This window comes from Charadrius vociferus, unplaced genomic scaffold (assembly GCF_000708025.1).
Source record: "Charadrius vociferus isolate BGI_N301 unplaced genomic scaffold, ASM70802v2 scaffold475, whole genome shotgun sequence".
Taxonomy (NCBI): domain Eukaryota; kingdom Metazoa; phylum Chordata; class Aves; order Charadriiformes; family Charadriidae; genus Charadrius; species Charadrius vociferus.
In genome coordinates, this window is record NW_009648337.1 from 3,412,598 (window position 1) to 3,435,237 (window position 22,640).

General features: G+C 35.8%; 1 protein-coding gene across 1 annotated transcript in view; it reads right to left on the reverse strand.

Moving 5' to 3' along the window:
* LONP2 (lon peptidase 2, peroxisomal) overlaps window positions 1–22,640 on the reverse strand; it is a 44,851-nt gene that overhangs the window by 21,416 nt on the left and 795 nt on the right. Inside the window, exons 2-10 of the mRNA XM_009885083.1 lie at window positions 21,533–21,827; window positions 20,682–20,813; window positions 19,243–19,365; window positions 18,186–18,349; window positions 17,361–17,455; window positions 15,000–15,258; window positions 6,876–7,017; window positions 701–851; window positions 40–166 (exon numbers count right to left, since the gene is read on the reverse strand). Coding sequence (XP_009883385.1) covers window positions 40–166; window positions 701–851; window positions 6,876–7,017; window positions 15,000–15,258; window positions 17,361–17,455; window positions 18,186–18,349; window positions 19,243–19,365; window positions 20,682–20,813; window positions 21,533–21,827 — 1,488 coding nt within the window. The remainder of the gene's footprint in view (window positions 1–39; window positions 167–700; window positions 852–6,875; window positions 7,018–14,999; window positions 15,259–17,360; window positions 17,456–18,185; window positions 18,350–19,242; window positions 19,366–20,681; window positions 20,814–21,532; window positions 21,828–22,640) is intronic.

Consider the following 22,640-nt stretch of genomic DNA (forward strand, 5'->3'; position numbering starts at 1 on the left):
GAAGTTACTTAAACTTAAAGCAATGAATAACAGATTTACCTGGTAATTATGTCCAAAGTGGTTACTTGGGGAATCTGTATTTGCTGTGGAGTCAGGCCGTGTTGTTCAAGCTGTTTAGGAATCAAATGTCTATGTGCAATTTCAATTTTTTCTTCTTGTGTGTATCCTTCAAAAGAAAAAGCAGATGTTTACTAATCTTTTTGCTTACACACTATAATATAACCAAATTTCTTACCATTTATAATTGTATCTGATTGAATTTAACAAAAACACCCCAGCTATAATTTAAAAGGCTGTTGGTATGATACTTTGTGATTATTAGTAACTTCATGTGAACAAGAATACAATTTTACTGTTTCAAAGATCCCTTTCTTCACTGGAATCCTAAAAAGATGCATCAGCCAACAGTCAGTTAGACTACAAACACATCGATTACTGAAAATATTGTCACAGAACGTACCAATGTATCTCCATAGACCTGGAACTGAATTTTCCTAAGTGCAATGCTAAATTTCATTCTGATGACAGAGGCCATAATGGAGGCATGCTGACTAGTCTCTTTCAATGACTCTGGCCATTCAGTCTAGATTTCTAGCAGGCTTACCTTAAGGAACTGCTTTTTATTTCAGGAAAAACACCCCACCCCAACATTTTTTAAGGACTTGCAATAGCCACTTTAATGAAAACACTGTAATGTTACCTGGAACTTGAATAATTTCCATTCTGTCCAGCAGAGCAGGTGGGATAGTAGCTGTAGTGTTGGCTGTAGCTATAAAAAGGACTTGGGACAGATCAAAGGCTACATTTAAGTAGTGATCAGTGAAGCTGTGATTTTGTTCTGGATCCAAGACCTTAACAAGAGTAAACACAAAACTGATGCAGTTGCTCAATTAGAAGTAAATAAAATATGCACATTTTCATTATATTCCATTTGGATCTGTCAAATCTGACCTTACTTTCATAAAATATGTTATATTACTAAAGCCTGACCCTCAATATCCTGCCTCACAATGATTGCTTTCTAACTACATTCCACACCATATGCAAAAAAAAGATCATTTCCCCATTAGTTCTTTTTACCCTTTTCTAAAGATGGCTGCAGCATTTCTCCAGTCACCAAGTACCTCCTGTAAGCTATCTCCATGACCTTTTACAGATGTAGAGAGTGGCTTTTCAAGGACTTGAGAGCACCCTTGGAAAAGCAGCCCATGTGGTCCCATGGACTTGTATGAGCAGAATTCTCTCAAGTAATCCCTGACTCCAATCCTCATCTGCTGCTGGTAGCTCTTCCTACTCTAAGCACACCAACCTGAGAGATCTCACTGTGAAGACCAACACAGATCCTCCCAGCCTTATCTGCTCTCCCTAAATCACTTGCCCCACTCGTTCAGCTTTGTCCAGGCTTTTACTACTAATGTAGCAGTAGCAGCTCTTATTGCCCATGACATTCCATGCAAGTCTCGACTCCAGGCGAGCCCCGGCTTTCCTAACACAATCTTTGCATTTTTCTTTTTTTTTTTTTTTCCTGAAATTTTGTGATTTAAAGAGCAGAGACAAAATTAAGCAAGCACTGAAGAATAACAACACATAGTCTGACCAACCTCAAAAATTTACTCCACAAGTAGAACTATGGCTTAAATAACTGCCGTTTTCCTATTGCTTTTAGTATTACTTATGTGTGCTAATGTAACACTTGCATACACTTAAGCGATTACGTGTATAAGCTGTTTTCCTGCATTAGATGACAAATATTCTATATATGCAGATCACGAGCATACCAAGGTGCCGTTGTATCGTTTTTGTAACAGTGCTGAAAACTGGAAGTTCATGGTATATAACAATCTACACTTGGCTTCTATATCACCACCTATGAACCACCTTCATTCCACACCCCTTAAAGTACTGCCACACTTTTCCTTCCCAAATGATAAACTATCAATGCTATGCCAACATGAATAATTCTCATGTTACAAATAATAGGATCTATGCATCTCCTGAGAAATAGCACACTGCTGTCAAAATAATTTATCTGCCTATACCCAAATGAATGCACCCCTTCTCTTAGCCACTTGAATTATAGCCAAGAATGGTGTTGATAATTCTAAAAAACTGAATTTGAGCACTTCTTAGCTGGTTATGAAAGAAACAATTCTGAATTTTCATTACTCTTAAATTCTGTTCAGTCTTTGAAAAGTTAAAAATCTTTAGCAGAAGAATGTTTTATGATCAAAACAAACTAGGAAAATACTTTTTTTACAGAATGCCAGAAACGCAGCAGAAGTTTTTTAAAAACAGAACAATTTCTGATTTATTTTGAAGTACTGCACAGATATAAGACTAATATTTGCAAATGTATTGCGACTGTATTAAAATACAAGTTACACATTCCCTTAATAGTGAAATCTTAAAACATGCTGACAAACATGCCTAAATTCTAAAACTAAGGTTGGGACTCAGTGAACGTTATTGTTTCTTGGCTATAAGCTATTTAAAAGCTTCTTTTCTTGCCCTCCTCAGCAGGCAGCTGCTATCATTTACTCCCTTCTTTACTGATGAAGGCAAAGGCCTTGTATCCTGACTAGCCAAGTACACCGATGCATAATTCAATCAGAGTTACAGAGTCTCTTACCTCAACTAGTCATACAATCTAGCCCTAAAATGTAGGGGACACAACAACAGGCAGGGTATCGGAGCATCTACAAACTATCTTCAAAGAAAGTAGCTCTTAGTCTCCCATTCAAAGTCTACTCTTGCAAATTTTTCAAAGCTGATTTAAACAGCAAACCCTAATTCAATTTACCTTTTTTTTTTTTTTTTTACACTGATAACATGGTATTTCCACAAAATTCGAGTTTAATAGCTGAAGAATTTGCAACTATTTCCAAAGATGTTGAAAAACAATGTATTCTGACAGACCAAGTTGGTTTTTATAACATTTATCTACATGCACGTTTATCTCTTTCTCCTAGTCTGCAACTAGAAATCCTTATGAATCCTACTAACTGCTAAGCTGGTGATTATAATTTTTTTTGCAAAGATATACAAAATAGTGATGCTGTACTCATGCACAGATGATAGTATCCAATCAAGGTAAAGGAAACTAATCAAAATCAACTCAGATTACATCTAAAAATGTGAATTATCTGAGATTTTGTACAAGGGCTAGAATTTCTGTAGAATAACAATTCTTTGTCATGGTAACTATTTCTTAGATTAGGACATAAACCAGTATCACGCCTACACATTTAAAACAGATTTTCCAAAGCAAATAGAACTGTTCTTCAGCTATGTATCTGTTCTAAAGTTCAAGTTCTAAAGTTTTCAAAGATATTCAACCAATACGAAAATATTAAGTACAAAAAGAACATTCAGTGAACAAAACATCTTGGTTAATTTATGGCCGACAGCTCACGTGCATACAAAGGCTTCTCTGTACCAGCTTTTTATTACCACAAAATCCAGAATAAGTTTCATGAACATTTAATTGCCTGGCTATGCTCCTGGTCTAATTTCCCTGCATACAAATACTCACTATCAGTCACTTGGATCCATTTCTGTTTTCTTGTGTTTTAAACAGAGCTCATCTAAATTTAGACTAAAACATTCCCTTGTTGATGAACAGTAACTGGAAATAGGAAGACATTCTGTTTTGCTTGAGCAACAACTCTGCAGAAGCACTAGAACTAAACACATATCCGGCAATTATAAAACAGCAAGCTTTGCTTCCAAGCTTACAGAGTATGGCAATTTTCTTCTTGAATATATCCCATTGTAGACAGTCAGTGAGAATTTAACACACCTGCACATTAATAAAAAAACGATGTGCCTTTTATACTTAATGATGGCACTTACCAAACAAGAAGCAGCAGTCTGAAAACAAACGTGCCAGTTAGGTGACCACTTACTATTGTTTCTTCTCCTACATAATAGCCACCTTTGCTCATTCCAGATGGACTTTCCAACAATGTAAACCACAAAAAGCAGATGAAAATTAAGCTGTTATGTCCAGGCATGAGTTCTCCATTAGAAGAGGTAAAGCACCTGCTTCAGGATGTTTAGACAGCAGTAGAGGGATATACAGATCTCACATGGGAGCAGCCCAGACATGGTTAATAGACCAATTACTTCTCCAGATGCAACTAATGGTCAATTAGCAATGACTTACATAAAGACTGCAGCCCAAGCAGACAGCTGGAAGCTGACCTGACAAGCCTCAGCTGGAATAATCCATGGCAGGAGCTGAGTTGAATATCACTGACAATGTGGATTTAAAATATGGAAAACAGAAGCATCCCCAAGCAACAACAAAGTTTCAAAAATTCAAATACAAATAATTAAAAAAATTAATTAATTATATTTGCCCTCACGCACTTGACATGATAGAAGAACAGAAATGCTAATTCTCCACTGCAAGACAGGGAATGAAAAATAAATTAAAAGAAACAGCAAAGGTTGAATAACATTAACAATATTAATGTACAAATCTGGATTCGTGATCAGAACACTTCCAAAAAAAGTTATTCTCTTTCCAAGAAGTGACAAATCATTGCTTCATTACTGATTTTGGCTGCCTAGCAAACAACAGTCAGCTAGCCAACACAATTTGATTTTCAAGTATTTTTTAATCCGTGCACCGACTAGATTTAGGCCAGCTTAGTTCAATATCTAAAGGAGAAATGACAGAAGAAATACCAGAAAACTCAGAAAAAGAGCTCATTACCATTAACAGCAAAGAGTAAATAAAATCCCAGCAAGGGAAAAGTAAAAAAGAAAATGTATCTCAATATTTGTTACACTCCCCTGCTTGTTTTCCTTGCACTTAGAGGCTTTTCTCATGCACCCTACACACTTGAGAAATACACAGGTAAAGGATCATAACTGTCATTTTTAAAAGCTAAAAAAGTGAAGCCATAGTATTTTCTAGCACATTTAAATTATTACTAGTTCATGTTAACATGCAAAGATCAAAACAGAGCTCTCAAACCACAGCCTGTTCATATGCTGATTTTCAAAGAACTAGTTGGCCTTGTCAAAACAGTAATTTTACACTATCTAGCAGGAAGAAAATAATGACATTTGTAGAATGCCAAATGACATTTCATTTGCAGAAAGTCATACAGCATACAGATGAGCTCATGACACCTTAATTTAAGTAGCATTTTTCATATTCAAATCACTGTATTGAGCACTGTCAGTCAAAAAGAGTCATTAGAATGACTCTGTAGGCAAATATTACCAGAACCACTTTCATCCCCACCTACAACCGCCCAGCTACAGAAGTTACTATACTTTAAGTCTGACAACTGAGATGCTTCTAGGATTACGCCCTAAATCATTTCAGTAAAAGTGAGCCAGGCTAGCTCAAAAAATTCGGATAAATATCTTTTACTAACCCAACTCCTTTTGACTGAAACAGCTAAAGAACAGTCACAGAAGCAGTTCAGGTGAAACAGTGATTAGGATGGTAGCCCCTACAGCCAGAGGGAACATAAAAGAGAGGGAGACAGAGTAAACATACAGCAGCATAAGGAAATTCTAAATGTGCACAGTATCAAAACTTTTAAGTGCACTAATGCTACATCTGCTCTGGACAGCCTCAAACGTTTCAGCCTAGTCCAGCCTTGCTGCACTAGCACCTTCCTCATTCCCTCCTTTGTTCATCATCTGAGCTAGCACAGGAAGATGTACACAGCCTTCTGCACTAAGATGCTGGGGAAAGGCAATGCTCTTTGTTTCTTCCCCATAGCTGAAGAGACACTCCTTCCTCTCTCCAGCAAACTGCTAGAATAAAACCGCTGAATATGCAAGTCAGTGGAAGAAGGAATTGTACTGGGATATCTTCGTGTATCATACTCCAGGGAAAAAGAAGGCAGAAAGAAGGTTCCGGCAACTCATTACTGGTCTCTGCTACAGACTCCTCTGATACATGAAGCCTGCAAGGCATAGGCCTCCATTCATCATCTTCATAATCACTCAAGTTTTAGCCTCCTGAAATCCCAACAACTAACCTAATTAATTACATCTCAACAGTTGATGGATTTACAAAATATTCCAACAGTATCTCATTCACCAAAGGCTTTACTTGTGTCTCCTAGATTTTACATGTGTCTTTAAGCAAGTCAACTTTAACGCCTCGAAACTCTTTGTGATAAAATAACTACACCACATACTTCAAAATTAGATTCATTTGTATCTAGGTCTGAGTCCCAGAATTTCAGAAAAAACACACTTAATAGCTGACTCTCATGGAAAGCAAACCCTCACCACATCATAATCAGTCAAGGAGTAGGGACCTGGAACTTAAATGAATAACTTAAGTTCAGAAAGTTAATTACAACACTAATTAAAGAAACACTGCTAAAAGAACAAGCAACTAGTCTGTATTACATGCTAGGTAATACACTCAGCTCCCATATAAGCTTGTGCCATCAAAAGCATCAAAAATATATTAAAATTGTTCTAAGAAAGAAAGGGAAAACTTGAAAAAGTCCAGCTACCACCTGGCTGCTTTACAGTTCTTTCTTAGAGCTAATAGCATTTGGTCATTAAAAATCAATGTCTTGAAGTCCCCCAAATAAGTAATGTTTAAGGCTTGAACAGTCTTTAAATATACAAACCAGCACAAAACACATCCTTGTGTTTAAGTACAGATCACTGAGATTTGAGACATCTTACTTAGCATACTATATAAAGCATTTGCATTGCGCACAAGTAATTGACAGAAATCACAGTGGAAACATAGCAGGTGGTGTTTGAATAAAAAACGCTGACACTGTCATGCTATCTTTTGTCCAGTGAATTGTCCTTTCCGAGTACAGTACTTTAATTCTTTTTAATTACAAATGAAACAATGCTTGTAATTTAACATCTCTTACCTCAAGCAAGGCTGCTGCAGGATCCCCCTGCAAGCTCTTCCCCAGTTTATCAACCTCATCTAACAGGAATACTGGATTGTTAACCCCAACAGTCTTCAGTCCATTGATTATTCTGCCAGGCATACTGCCAACATAGGTGCGCCTGTGAGAAATGAATGTATATGGGGAAAGAGCGGCCAGCCACATGTAACAGGAGGAGAAACATCAAAACTCAAACTCGAAAGAAAATATAAGAATAAGCAGCATTGTAACAATTCTTGCTTTTCTGTAAAACTTTTTGGAACTAGCTGATAAAAATACAGAATATGCATCTGAACTATTATAAGCAATTATATCAGCAGATGAAAATCCCAGTTCCAAGGTGCACTAGTTGGTCTGCAAAGATAAACATATGCATTAAAATAGATCCAAACTTCATGGCTTGCAGGCATTTTACATGATTCAGTACAAGCATCCTTGTACTATATGAACAAGCAGAGCAGATTTGGGAACCTCATTAATACTAAAATTTTAATAATGACGACACTGTGGTTTTTTGATCACAACAGAGTTCACACAGCATGTTACAAATTAGGGCAAAATTCCAAATATGCTGAACTGTCAATGTATATATATACATAAACATATATACAACATGTTTTAATTAATACTCAAAAAAATAACTGTATTTACTATGTCACTTCAACATGAAATAAAAACTAGAACAGTTCAACACAACAAAAAAGTTCTGAGTCTGAATTTTTCAGCAAAGATGGTAAAAACTTTTTTTCACGATGCACAGAGAAACTACATTTTACATGCATCCCTTGTTTGCTCCATTTATCACAGTCTTTTCTGTTTGTGCCATAACTAAACAAAATACTCTAATTAAGAGTATGAAATGCTGGTCATTTAAGAAGAAAGAGATACATGAAGTGCTGAATTACAGTACCTATCTTATGACCCTCACAAAGCAGATATGCAGAACAGGCCTGCTTTGCCATATGATCTATTTTAATACAATCCAAAATAAACAGGATGACATTTAGAAAGAAGAAACCAAAAATACCATGGGAGTAATTTCAAAAGATACTAGAGAAGACTTTAAATATTAAAAAAAACCCAACTCAAACCACACAGCAATAGTGTTAGTTCCATGTAATATTTAATCACATTTAATAACAAATTGCAGTTACTATATTTAATTCTAGATCTGAGCAAAAATAAAAGTTTTTAAGATCTTCTAAACAGCCAGAAATGCAACAGAATTTCAGCTTCCCTATTTACCACCTTCATGAGACAGCTGCTAAAGACTGGAGCAGCCTGCGTGCAATAGTTTAGCACCTCACTGCTTTTGTGTAGAGTCTTACTCTGCAGCGAGTGAGTGGATTCCTCTCCACTGAGGATTTCACTATGTAACATTTATTACAGACCAAGAATCTGCATGGGGGAGCTCTTATACTAGCATGCCACTTCATTCTCCATCTGCGCACAGTCAACCTTGCCAAAGGAATTAAAGGATTCTATAAAATGCAATCAGAAAATTACAAGACTGAAGCAGAACTCAAGTTCACAGAAGTGAACAATTTACAAGTGCACCCAAACTAATCATTGTAGAAATTCTGGGGTTTCTTTGGGGGTTTTTGTTGTTTTTTTTTTGTTTGTTTGTGGTTTTGGTTGGTTGCTGGTGGTGGTTTTGTTGCTCTTCTTGAGTTTGGTTTTTTGTTGTTTTTTTTTTTTAAACAAAAGGCGCTTACTGCACTAGTAAATAAAATTATATGATTCAGAGATGATGTAGCCTGACTGTTTTTAATATTCTATTTGTGCCAGTAGTAGGATAACATCATTAGGTAAATATCAAACATTCTTCCTTCTTGCTTGGTACATTATTCTCAAGTGCATGCCTAAAGACATTATACTTTTTTAATGCATGTTTTTGGTTTTACATACACAAAGCTTTATCTATTCCTTTTAAATTCTACGAAAATTTGAGATATCTATGTTCCATACAGTTTTAAGAAACAGGTTTGGTTTCTAAACTAAATGAAGGTAAACTGGGTTTCTTTAGTCAAGGGAAAACAACTGTGAATAATCACTCTCTTTCCTGCACCATCCAATTGCAACAACACAGGCCAGAAGATATTAAGTGTTAGGTACCAAAAGGTTTTCTGAATAATAAATCTGTTTGTTTATACCCATGCACACACACATAGTGCTTTTTAAAACTTTTAAAAAAATTTTCCAAATAGAAGCATTTAAAAAAACCAACCAAACAAACAAGAACAGGAAGAGATTTTCTTTCTTGAGATACAAAAAAGTTGTTGTTAATAGACTGAAATACTTTTTTTTCCCTTCAAACAACCCTGAAAATAGACTTCAAGCCACAGTCACTTTAGATTCAAGTCAATTTGGGTATTTAATGACATATTTACACTTTTGGCAGATTCTCACAGATGTAGCATCTTTCACTAAGATTTAACTGCTGTACACAATCAAGTTTCTGAACATTTTAAAATAAATCATACACTAGGTAGACTGAAGCACAATGTATCAAGATTCGCAGTGAAGAAAAAGCAGAAAAAAGCAAATATACTCAAGACAACTTTGCCAAGTCAAGTGAGATCAATACCTTGGAGAAATACAATTTTAAGAGTGTAAAAATTAAGTGGCTTCTAAAGCAAGCAATAAGAAAAACATTCTAACAGTGACAGAAAATCACTAATTTCTTTCCCTTTTTTTTTTTTTTTTATGCACCCTGTCCAAAGCAAGCCTTGGGTCATGAGCTACCATGTAAAAAACTTAAATAGAAAACAGTCCAACTGAAATGGATCCAATGTTACAAAAAGGATGAAAGGGTTCCCTATACCAACCAAGAGTTCTTCAAGAAACTCACTGGTCAAAATTAAAGGAACTATTGTTGGAAATATGGAGCAGTTCCGCAAAATATTCAGTGTCCACAGAATTAAGGTTAACAGATGAGAAAAGCACATGGTGGCTAGAAACATTCTGCTATTCTTTTCGTTACTTACAATTGACTATTCTTGTTCTTCCTCTCTCATACTGTCTTCTCATTTGTATTTTCACTCATCTTTAAACATGGTAATCTAAACAACTAATTCCAATATGCTTGTTTAACTGATGCACTAAATCTCAAAAGCATGCTTAAATTTATTTATGTCATTTGATCAGATATCATGAAGTAGAAACTCAAATAAATTTTGACTATAAATTTCAGGTTAACAAATACCTACATATCAATTCACTCTTCCCATGTGTAACAGAGTAAATCTGTGATACATCTTCATTTATTAGAGATAGACCAATACTTATTTTATTGTACTATTAATCAAAGACTCAGGATCTCCAAGGCAAGTCAAGAATGCCAATGTAATTGTCATATGTAGGATGACAAAGAACAATAAGGTAGCATTTTACCTTGAAAATACATAGGTAGCCTGTTTCGTTTCTAAATGGTTGTTATGGAACATACCTCAACACAAGAGTCGTGGGTAAGACAGACCCTGCAGGTATTTACCTATAAAACCACCAGAATACATGAAAATTACATGCAGATATGGCCATTTATCTGTCTAGACATTAACCTTTGCCTTGTAACTTGTGTTTCAACTCAATACTGCTGAACAGCAGCCACTGAATGTGATGTTATTCTTTATTTTCATTATTTTAGCTAGGGTTGAAAGGAGGAAAACAATATTCTACATCTGCATTTTTGATGATATAATGTGGCTTTGCTCATTTTGGATGCACTGTTTCTCTCCATGCATTAAATCTAGAAAGAGAGTCAGCTGCTTTCCATTCAAAACGGGAAGTATAGATCAAGCTTCCTGGTTATCTCGCTTGTGTAGTAACAACCGAAAAAAACCCTTAAGAGCTCATGCCACAGAACGTGGGTAATTTAGTAATCTTTTTATTTACTTTTAAATCAGTGAAAAGTTACATTTAAAAAAAACACTAGAGTTGTGTAGTCTGTCACTGGGAGCTACATATCCTAGAAAAAACAAGACAGACAGCTGGGAAATCTAACTTTGTCAGCTCTCCCAACATAAACTGGGAATGTGTATGCATTGCAACCCTTAAAGAAGTACTAGCATTATTGATAAAAACACGACCCGCTTTCTTCATACTGTTCTAAAGACAAAAAGTTTTAAATAGTTTTTAACTACAGTGGTTTTCAAACTGCATAGGTAGGAAAAGATAACAAAGTTAATGCCACCAAAGAAACTATTTCTGAACTCACTAGTACAAGGTCACAGCTTATTATTTGCAAGGACAGAGGTTGTGTCGACTCAAGCACTTTACAAATATATCTATGCTTTATACTTGTAAAACAAAGCTATTCCTTCCTCAAGTGAAACTGTTTGAGGTTTGTTATTTTTCTACTGCAACAAGGCCTGTGCTGTGAACTTCTGCTAGCATAGCTGTACTGGGGAGGAATCGCGCCTTTTCTCACGCAGATGCACCCGAACAAGTCTCCAGCACAGGCCTAAGCCAGAAGTAAACTATCTAAACTTCTAGAAACTGAAAAGCAATGGTAATATAAGAAAGAGTGCTTCACACAGAGGCGAGAGAGATAAAAAGAGAGCCTCACAGTGATCTCACCAGCACCACTATAAATAGATGGCGCAATTACATCTTTCCTTTTTAAAAATAGAGAGCCACACAGACATGCAACAGAGAAGATCATATAGCTTGTGTATAAAACAAAATACCAGTACTGAGGAGATCTTAAATGCAGTAAGCTTCTTGGAAAAAAGTTCTAAGTCATCCTTCAAGGTGGTTTGGTTTTATGATTTTTTTTTTTAATACAAGCTAACAACAAAAGTAAACCAGAAAACTTTAACATATGGTATAGATGAGTGGTAAATGCAAACAACAGTTGGAGGATGTCTGATAAAGCAGTTCTGGTTTTGTACCAAGATGATGATTTCATTTCGGGAATGCAGAACAGTAGTTGCTGCTCTTCACCCAATCAAAAAAGGATTCACAACCCCCAGCTGCAAGCACATGATCCACAGTGAAACTGCAAAAACGGGGCATTTCCAATTGCCCACATTACACATCACAGGAACAGCACACCACAGTGGAAACCACTCCCCTCTCTGCTGCTGCCTAATATATTTTATTTTGCTTGCTGAATCTATCAGTCTGCCTCTTTCACTTACAATAGTACTAAGTGGCCAAAGTGAATGCTATTTCAGGCAATGTTTGCTTGCAAGTAAAACTGAACCACAGTTTCTTTTTTAATGTTCTAGTACATTTAGTACATTTAAAAAAAATGTTTAGTACATTTGTAGGTACATATAGTATCTATCTTCTGCAATGTTAATGGAATCCTTAACTTAAGCCCTAAAGTGCAGCAATGTGTTTTGAGGAAGAAAAGAATGACTCCTAACACGTAACATTAAAAAAATCAGCCTACTTAACAGTAAAAATCAAGAGAACAGCAGCCTATGTCTCCTCCATGTTTAGACCACCTCTGTAATTCCTCTCCATGACTGTCACCAGATGTACAATATAGATTCACTTGACTGAGAATAACTTGAAGGGTTTATTCATGCAAAAGGACAACACAGTGAGGGGTCTGCAGAAAAGCTCTAGTTTTAATTTGACTAAATCTTATCCTGAGAAGCAGAAAAAGCAGGAAAAAAAATTTAAGCAGAGTGAAAACAAACAGTATGCGACAGTTGGTTTTGATTTTACCTACAAAAAGCTTGCAAAAGCAGTTGGTTACAAGGGACTCCTTGTACTAACTGCTCTAAAGTTTGTTTTTAAACTATACACTTGTTTGTTGAAGAGTAACCACGTGATACTCTTGCTAATTCAGACAGTGTTTCCTTTGCTGGTGAAAAATAAACTGTCTTATCAAATACTTTTTTTAATATGCAATTTATAACATTTAGCTTCTAACATGCATTAATAATTTAATAATGCCCTCAAAAATACTCCAGTGACAGCCACAAACACCTGAATTTAAAAGTTTTTAAAAGCCTCTTTATCACATGACTCTAGCTGTCTTCATTCTTTACTAGGTCTAGGCACAAGATAGAAAGTCAAACAAAACAAAACCAAAAAAAAGAAAGGAAACCTGTAAGAACTTACTGGCAATTGAGTAAGAGTTGATGACAGTTTGGCTTTTACTCATAATGTCAATTTCACAGACGTGGTTTCCCTATAACAAAGGCTTCAGTGGTGGGAAAGCTACTTATACCTGTAACGCTTAGTATTGAACAGCCTCTAGTGGCTTCAGCTCGAATAGCAACATGTTGAATCACATTTTAAATTGTTTAGGTATTAAGTATTAAATTAAGTAATACAAAACATCAGAATTCTAACTTATTAAGCAGCGATTAACAATACAATTTATGAATAACAAGAATAATACATAGTGAAGAAGGACAGAGTTTCACTTCTTTTTCCATTAGTGTGTAAGTAAATTGGTAAAAAGGCCAGCTATCACAAAGGTTTACAAAACACACACCCATACCATTGCACTAAAACAAATGTATCTACAAAGCCTGAGTGGCTGCTGGGTATGTTGACCAAACTCACACTAAGAAAAAACTTCCAGATGATTCTTTCAAGCTACAATCTCTGGGTAAGTGTCAAACGCTCTGGAAAACAAAACTCCTGCAAATTTGCCACAGAAGAACGCACACAGGAAGAAATGCATGTTGCTCATTTTATCAAGGGTGCTGAGCTAAAGGTTTACCAAGCAACTCAGAATTTTCAAGCTGTCATCAAGTACAAAATCACCGTTTTGTCGCTTTTCCATCTCTCATGTTCTGGTCTAAGAAGTGATCAGTAGTATATTATACTCTAGATTCCTAGAAATACATTATATTCCAGATTCCTAGAAGTTTATGCATATGTTCAGCACAAGATATCCCAGTGAGTCTCCCACATTCCTTCCAGTTGGGACCATGAGCTCCCACCACTGTAACGTATTCACATATGCAACTACCTACACTCAGAAGTCTGAAGTCAGATACCACAAAACAAACTTTTATCAGGGCATTTCTTTTAAGTTTTCATTAAAATTACATAGGGAAGCGGTAAGAATAACAATGTCCTTTTTATGCCATGAAAACAAAAAGAAATTATAGAATAACCTGGAATTGAAGAAAGAACGGTGGTGTATTCTAATGATTGAAAGTAGCAGCATAGTCACTGTACAAAATTAATTGCAACATGGCATCAAACAAATAACTTTAATTCACAATAATTTACCTACTGTTGTAAGGAGAAATCTTATTCAACAATGTGGCTTTAAAAAAAACAAACCCCATGTGGTTTTACAGATCTTTAGAACACTAACAAACTCATTATTCCAAATTTCCTAAACTGCATGTAATAAGCATAAAATACATCTAATGGAACCAAAAATGCTGCACTGATGTTTGGCAGTTACTTATTTACATTACCCGTTCATTATGCTTCCAGTTGCAAGGAACGGGAAATAGACTAATATAAACAAATGGGTTAAAAGACTAAGAAGTAGATGCAAGATCAAAAAAAAGTCCTAAGGAAAGTCACCCAAAAAATCTCCTTTGAAATCTTCCAGCTTAGGTGTCCATCTATAAACTTCCATTTGAAATCCGAAATAATACACTAACAAGTTTGAGATACTAAGTAACTCAGTTGCTATCCTATAGCAACTTTAAAGTATCATTCTCAGTTTCTCCTCCTGTTTTAGCAACAAACATGGTTATAAAGTAATGCATTGCTATTCATAGGCTATTCCGTACAGCTAAATCTTTGCAACCCTCTTAAAAGGTAGAAAAATCGGAAGCAACATTTAAGATTCTGCATTAGACTTTCACCTGAATGTCTACCTCAAAGTGCCAAAAATGACTAAAGATGAAATTCCATTCTCCCCTATGACAATAAAGGGCAGCAGCAGAAGGAAAGCATAAAGGCTGTATCTCAACACTAAACATCCATTCCCGTTACTAAATTCTCTCCTCAATGATACCATTGAATACCAAAAAAAAATTAAAAAATCAATGAATAACTACCGTTGTTTGAAATAAGCAAATTTCCTATGTATTTGCTAATGATGAAAACAATCAATATATTCTGTAGCAAACAAAAGCAAAAATTGCAATTAGGAAAGGAAGTAGTTACCTGTGGCCTCGAATATCAGACTGATCACAGACTCCTCCTAAAGCAATTCTGTGGAATTCTCGACCCAAAGTCTTTGCGATTGATCTTCCAACACTAGTTTTACCAACTCCTGGGGGGCCCACAAAACAAAGAATGGGTCCCTTGAGGTTGTTTTTAAGTTGTCGTACAGCTAAGTACTCCAAAACTCTCTTTTTCAGCTTCTCCATAGCATAATGATCATTATCCAAAAGAATTCGAGCTGCACGAATTTCAAGGCGATCTATCAATCATTGACAACAGAAAAGATATCAATCAGTACATTTACCTTTAAAAACTGAAATAATTCATTCTACAATACAGTAGAAACAAACACGTTCTCAAACATGTTCATCAATGTATTCCCCTTGACACACACACATATTTCAGACAATGTTTTCCTAAAACAAAGGTATTATAATTCTCCTTTAATAAGGAAATTAGACATAAGCTGGACAGATCATAGTACTGACAAAGAAATAAAAAACTCCAACACTTTTTCACTGTGTTACAGATTGAAATCATGTTCAAATGTACTTAAGCGTCCACTCTAGAACAGTGATTCAATGATAAGCAAATTTTTCAGCATTTGCTTTCTCACAGAAGTAAGTCTGATCCTGTAAGGTCAAAAGATAAATTCATCCCTATGTCTTCATCATCTACTTATGATAAGTCTATAATGATCTTTGCAAACAGAGCAAGATCTTATTGGCTTGAAGGGCAGGCTTTACTTGCTATGCACACTTCAAGTGATTTGGTACTGAAAAAAATACCCAATGATACTAGGACTGGAGAGATTTGGTTTTTTGCAATTGCCATAATTTGTGATAAATGGTCAGGACTCACTGATGGACATTAAGTAATGCTTTACACATAGCAGGAATTTCTGGCACAAAGCAGCTGTCTTGTCCTTTGCTCTACAACATAAAGAGGGTAGGCAGGAAGCAGTGAAGTCCATCTCTGGATGGACCCACAGATGTGCACATCTCTGTGATGTGACTCTGCATCCACCCTTCAAATTCTATGCATTCCAGATGCAGACCCCTCATACCCGTAAGTGTGCATATTTCACATACAGACAATTGTGATTAAATTCTCATCATCAACCGTATGAATTTTTGTAATGAACCACTGAATAAAAAATTCACTAATGATCATAATTTTCTACTGGATTTTCTGTTTTTATATTTATGTGTATTTTTATTCGCTGTAGCTATGGAGTCCAAAACATCACTCATAAGAATGTGAATACAAACTTTGCAACTTTTCTTAAAGTAAAAACTTTAAACTACATGCAACATGGCACAATTTTACAAGATTAAAGAGCAACTTTCATCAAAAAAACATTCTGCTAGGTCACGACTGTCAACAAATACTTTACTCATTTTGGGATTCTTTGAATAATACCATAAAGATCTGCAAAGATCCGTGGGTAGATTTTTTACAATTTAATGATTAAAGAAAATATTTACAAGAAGATTCATAAACAGCCAAGACTAGTTCAAAACAGTGAAAATTCATCACCGTGCATACTAAGAAGGCAAAAGATCGATGTTTCTGCTGGTGTGGTATGTTAAATTTCTTTAAAATCAGATTGTTTTAAATGCCGCTCAAAAGCCTCATTCTTCAGTAGCTCCTGGAAGGAATTCAAATCCTATTCTCCAGCAGTACACCTTCTGGAAAGTCATTTTGCCCACTTAATCTACTTGTGCTGGTCAGTAAGAAAGGTCATGTTTGATTTTCTACTTTTTCCTCACTCTCTGTTTTTGTATACTGTTCCCATACTAATAGTATCACTCTCTACTCACAACTTTGGAAAACTATGGTACAAAACTGACATGACACTCAGTTCTTCTATTGTACCTGAAGTTGTAATTATTAAAATTAACTGCAATTGTGCTTTTCAATCCTTTTGTTCCTTACTAAACTTGATTAACTTAAGACATACCAGAACCTTCTTCGGGAAGACTAATGCTACAGAAACGTACAAAAGCTTTTTTGTCTGACAGACAAGAAGTAATTAGATGCTCTCTTCTTCATCATTTTAGATATATGCTAGCATAGATTGTAGGCAATAATACCTTCATTTTTTTGTGTAGATATTTCTAATACTTTTAAAATTCACGTTCTTAGATGTACAACTGAGCTACATGGGCTATTCTGTATCCAGATCTTACTTTAAGCCAGGTAGACCGTAAGACTTCAGTAACACGTTAATGACCTTTTTACGATCAGACAATGAGACAAACATTTGAAAGACAGAAGTAAGTACATAGTGTTTACATGATGGTTACTTGTCCTAAAATGTCTGTGCAAGAGACAGTCAACAATAATAGAAGGGTTTACCTTTTGTACTCTTGTTCCATGGCAATTCTACCATCAGTTCCAAGTAATTTCTTGTCAAAGCATATTCTGGCATTGACTGAGGCATCTTCTTTAATCTGGAAACATATGTTCAGAATTCATAACTCCAGCCAGGAATTAACTGCAAAGTAAGACTCTCCTGCATCACAAGACAGCTGTTTAGCAAACTTGAGGTCATCAGCGTACCCTCTTATTTTCTGACAACCGTAATACTAAAAAAGCAAGTCGCTAATCAATGAATTAAGAGATCGTCTTTGCATAATAATAGGTTATTTATAGGATACAAACAGAAATGAAAAAAAAAAAGCGTTAGTTCCCTATACATACACTCTGTATGTATCACTATATATGCATCCCCACTGAAAAAGAGGTTGTTAACCATCATATCACCACGGATAGCAGTTACCCTCTCACCAAAGAAAAACAGAGGACAAAAGACTCAATAACTGGGTCAGTTTATTCATTAATTATTACCAACTATGGTGTTATTTAGCTCTTTTGGTTGGTTTTTTTTTTTTTTTTTTTTTAGATCTTGGGGTCATAACATAGAGGCTTAGAGCTTAGTTTAATGCTATATTAATGTATAAACCATACCTAGAAGACTTCATATTTCTTTGCCATCACCTCTGATGTTCCAAAAAGATGAAATGGTGAAATTTACAAGCAAAAAACCAGCTATTTACTAAATTTTTAAAAATAATTTCCAAAACACAACCAACACAAACATATCAAATAAGAAAAGGTTAATGCAAGATTTGTTTTAAAAAATGAAATAACAGAAGAAACCACCATTTGAAAGTCTCCTACCTCTTTATTTCCTTAAGACAAACTTTAAGAGCTTGTTCTGACATACTGGATGTTCTAATCTTTTTTTCCAGCATGACAACATCATCATGATCTTCTTCTTCCTCCTCATCTTCTGTCGTGCTTGGAATGTGACTGATTCTTCTATTAGGACGAATAGCTACAACCTATGAAATGGAAAACAGAGACAGAGCATAGTATCAGCTTTTAAATAAGGTGTGTACTTTGACTTTGAATGGAACCCATGACAAAAACATGCAAGGTGCTAGGAGCACCTCCTTCATAGAAAAATTCATAAGATTTTAATTCAATAAATAACTTCACGAAGCGTTATTAGTATTACTTTAAAAAGTTAAAGTTCTTATTTTACTGTATGTATTTCCTAAGTGCCTTTATCATTAACCCTAAAGTAGCAGACAACAGAGGACAAGAACAAAACTGAAAAGAGTAATTTGTGATTTTTGGGGCACTGTAGCCCATCATATAAAGCAGAACAAGCCTAATCTTTACAAAACAGATAAATCTTCTCCTACCTTTTTTCATTTCTCAGTTACTTTCTGCTTCATAAAATGCATAAGTATAGTTAGATGAAGCAAAAGTCTAAGCTGCCCTAGTTCAGCAAGCTACATTTTACAACGTCTTCTTTATCTGTATTTCAAAAGCTACCATCGACCTGCAACGCCATTAGTAAAAGGCACACCTTTCATTGCACAGGCCCAAACTCAGTGTGTGCACACCATGCAAGTAAACCGGGCATCACATGGCTCTTTAAAGGAACCTCAGCATTTAGTCAACATCAGAAATTGCTCAGATTAAAATAAATAATTTAATTCATAAATAGCCCTAGGCAGTTTTAAAAGACTATTTTCTCTTTTAGGTATCTAAACAGCCAAAGTTGCCAGCTGGATATTCTCTGCAGCTCCAGACTGACCATGAAACATTATGGCTATAGATTAAAACTCTGCACAGATTAAAATTGTGCATGTTCATTAGCCTGTTTAAAAGTGCATCTTTATACTTATTTAGGATGTTTAAGTGTCCCATGTTTAAAGGTCCATACCCTTTTATCATCATCCTGTTTGGGCTTTCTTGTTTTCTGAAGCAGCTTCAGGCCTTCAATCTGTCTAACAAGCAATGGTATAGTCATCTTGAACCGTTCTTCCAGCCTAACAGCATCTAAAATCTAAGAGCAAGGAGTTATAAGTAACCAACAAGTTCACGCTGATGGATCACCCGTTTAGGGGAGGGGAACAGGGAGGGTACTGTTACTGTCCTTTGACCAGAGTTATAGAATAGATGGTTCAGGAAAAAAGGTAGCAAGAAATACAATAATACAGCACACAAAATCTAGCCTTAAGGGTCTGGATGACAAAACTAAAAAGCACTCCAAAACAGAAAAAAAGTAATTTATCCTGTCTGGTTTTAAAGCATCTTAATATTTCAGTTGCATTTTCTGTGGCAAACAGCTATTGGCGTTCTATTTTTCAATTACTGAGCTTCAGGAAAGAGCTAGCCCTCTAAGAAAGTTACAGCATGATCTCCTTGGTTAACCAAGAAAAAAAATCACCTTATGCCTTACGTTTTTCTTGTTTTGGGTTGGTTTTTTTTGTCTTTTTAAAATTTTATACACTATCCCATTTTCATGTTTAATGAAGTGTGGAAATGGGTAGAATTGGGCTCTCCTGTATTTCCACAGCTTCTGCTGCCTGTTCTTTTCTTTAGCACTTCTAATAATAATTAAAAAAAAAAAAGGACAAGGTAAATTTAACAACTCATGTACCTTCCTGCAGCAGGATATTCAACTACAGTACATACCTTCACTTCAAATTACTGCATTAATTTCTATTTGCTGTGCTTTGAAATAACCCAATTTATGGTTTCAATTCAAGGTTGAACACACAGCATTGGCAGCATCAAAAGAAAAGGAAAAACAAAATTTCCAAACACAGCAAGTACATATAGAAGTCAGACTAGTAAGCATAAAGCCATAAGCACTGTTTTTGCATAGTTATTTTGACATATTATGCAAGTTTAACCAGTGTCTCAGTATTTAAAAACCCCCACACTTCCAGATAGTTTTTAAAAAGATTAAAAAAAAAAAAACAGTTCTGGAGCTGGTATTAAGAGATGTATAACGATCTGTCAACTGTGATAAGTAAGCAAGATTTCAACACAATTTGAAGAAAGATTTATCATCTTTGCCACAGGAAGGGGAAGTCCACGTTGTATTTATTGTTTAACAAAATGAACCATTTCCAACGCTAACTAGATTAATTTACCTATGAGGTGAGTTCTGACATACAGATCTATAAACACTTTAAACAACAGCATAAAAACTTTTTACAAGTATTCATGCTCAGTTGTAACACGAATACCTTCTGGCACAACATTATCACTGTACAGTCTCAAGTGTAAGCAATTTCAAGATTATCTAAAAGTGATTAACTGTAAAAAAAATAACAAACACCTAACTCTTATAAAAGTTTAAGAACATAATACCTGAAGCTTCTCTTGGTTGGATGTACGGATGATAGAAGTCAGTATATCTGGCAAAGCTTCTCTAGGCAGGTTGTCCAAAAGACGTCTCAGCTTTGCGACTGCAGGAACGGACATATCCAGCATCTCAACCAACTGTAAGGAACACGCAATGAACAACATTCATGGTTACTATGTCTCTTTTTAAATTATTTAAGTGAGTATCTAACCTAAAAAGGATTGCGTCTTGCAGTATGAAATATCTCCAGGTACTTTGCCAAAACAATAAACAAAAAGAAAGTTCACAGAAGAGGCACTAACTCAGCATAGGGCAATCAAGACTCTGCTTGGTTGAGAACTTCAAAAATATCATCATCGTTTGCAGCACTTTTTTCAATGCCTACATGTCTTATTTCCCACACACACCCTGATTAAAAACTTTCCCAGTTATCTTAACACTACGATGACTCTTTTTCTATACATTCTTTAAATTCAAATTCATGGTATTTGGGAACATCTGTTTATAATCAAAGCTCTAGAGGGGTTTAATTCCCTTCAATATAATTCTTTTACTAGAGTGTATTTATAGTATTGCTATAATATTATGAAATTATTGAAATAATACCAACACCATAGCACCAACATACACAGTCAGACTCATCCTGCAATGAGCTGTATAGACACCCGGGAACTTGACAGAGAAACCTTAAGGTATAACTAACAGAAATATTTATTTTGTAGCAGAAATACTGAAACATTACTAGCCACTGAAAAACATAAGAACTATAGAACAAGAAGGGCAGACAGGAAACAAAAACTCTCAAATATACACAAAAATAAATCAATGCGTGATACACAGGATTAAAACAATTTACCTGCACCGCATACTTGTAGAACTGTTCTGACAGCTCTCCAAGTTCCTCCTCAGATTTATGCTGATTAGTAAACTGCTCGAGTCGATCTAACTGTTCAACTTCAGCAACAGGATACGGCTTCTCTTTCAGCAACTGCAGGATCTGGAATCGGCAGAGGCCCGTAACCAGCAACGTGTAATGTGGCTTGGGCCAGTTGCTACCAACCACCTGAACTGCCAAGGCAGCAGTGCCAATCCTGAAAACAGACCAAATCTTTGTATTATTTGTCACCTTCCACAGAACGTTTTGTGTATTCCTTATCAAGAAGCAATCGAGCTACAGATTGCAAGAACCTCCTGGATCATAGTTCCTTATCATGAAAAGCAACCAAATTATACAATTTCCTTTGTAACACAGATTACACAACCAAACCTTAAAACCTGAAAATGAACGAGCTAACTGAAAAACTAAGATAATACAGTATGGACACCTGATTTAGAAACATACGTCATTTTTTTCATAAATAATTTAATGGATCTTGCTGTGGACAGGAATGCTGACATTTCTGCTTAAACTATACACGTTGGTAAACTGAGCATTAGTAATTTAAAGTTCTTTTCCCTTTAAATGGAAATTGTCAGCCTCATTCTGAAGAAACGTTTTAGATGACATGTACCTGTTTAAGCAGATTTAAGAGAAGTTATTTTCTTGCAAAACCTTACTAAATCCACCGATGTCATAAAGTTTTGAAGGTTACAGCATGTTAGTTTTACTCATGCTTTAGCCCACAGAAATACAATTTGGCTTCATTTTACACGACCTAAGTCACTATCTGCGCTACTTATTAGGTGAAAAACGTTATCGTTAACAACTACGACGGCCTTAATGCTCCTGGCCTGCGTTCTTTGACCGTATTTTCCTCTTCCACCTTGGCCTCCTTTTTCAAACTCCGCTGCCGCACGCCGCTCAGCCCAGCCCCCGTCACCAGGCGCCCCCGCTACGGACGCTCGTCCGGGGCAGCGAGAAAAGTTTCTCGCACGGGAGAAGCGTTTCCCACGGGGCGGCGGAGCAGAAAAGACTCTCCGCCGCGGCCAGGCCCGCCCCCGCGAGCCCAACGCCCCCGCGGAGG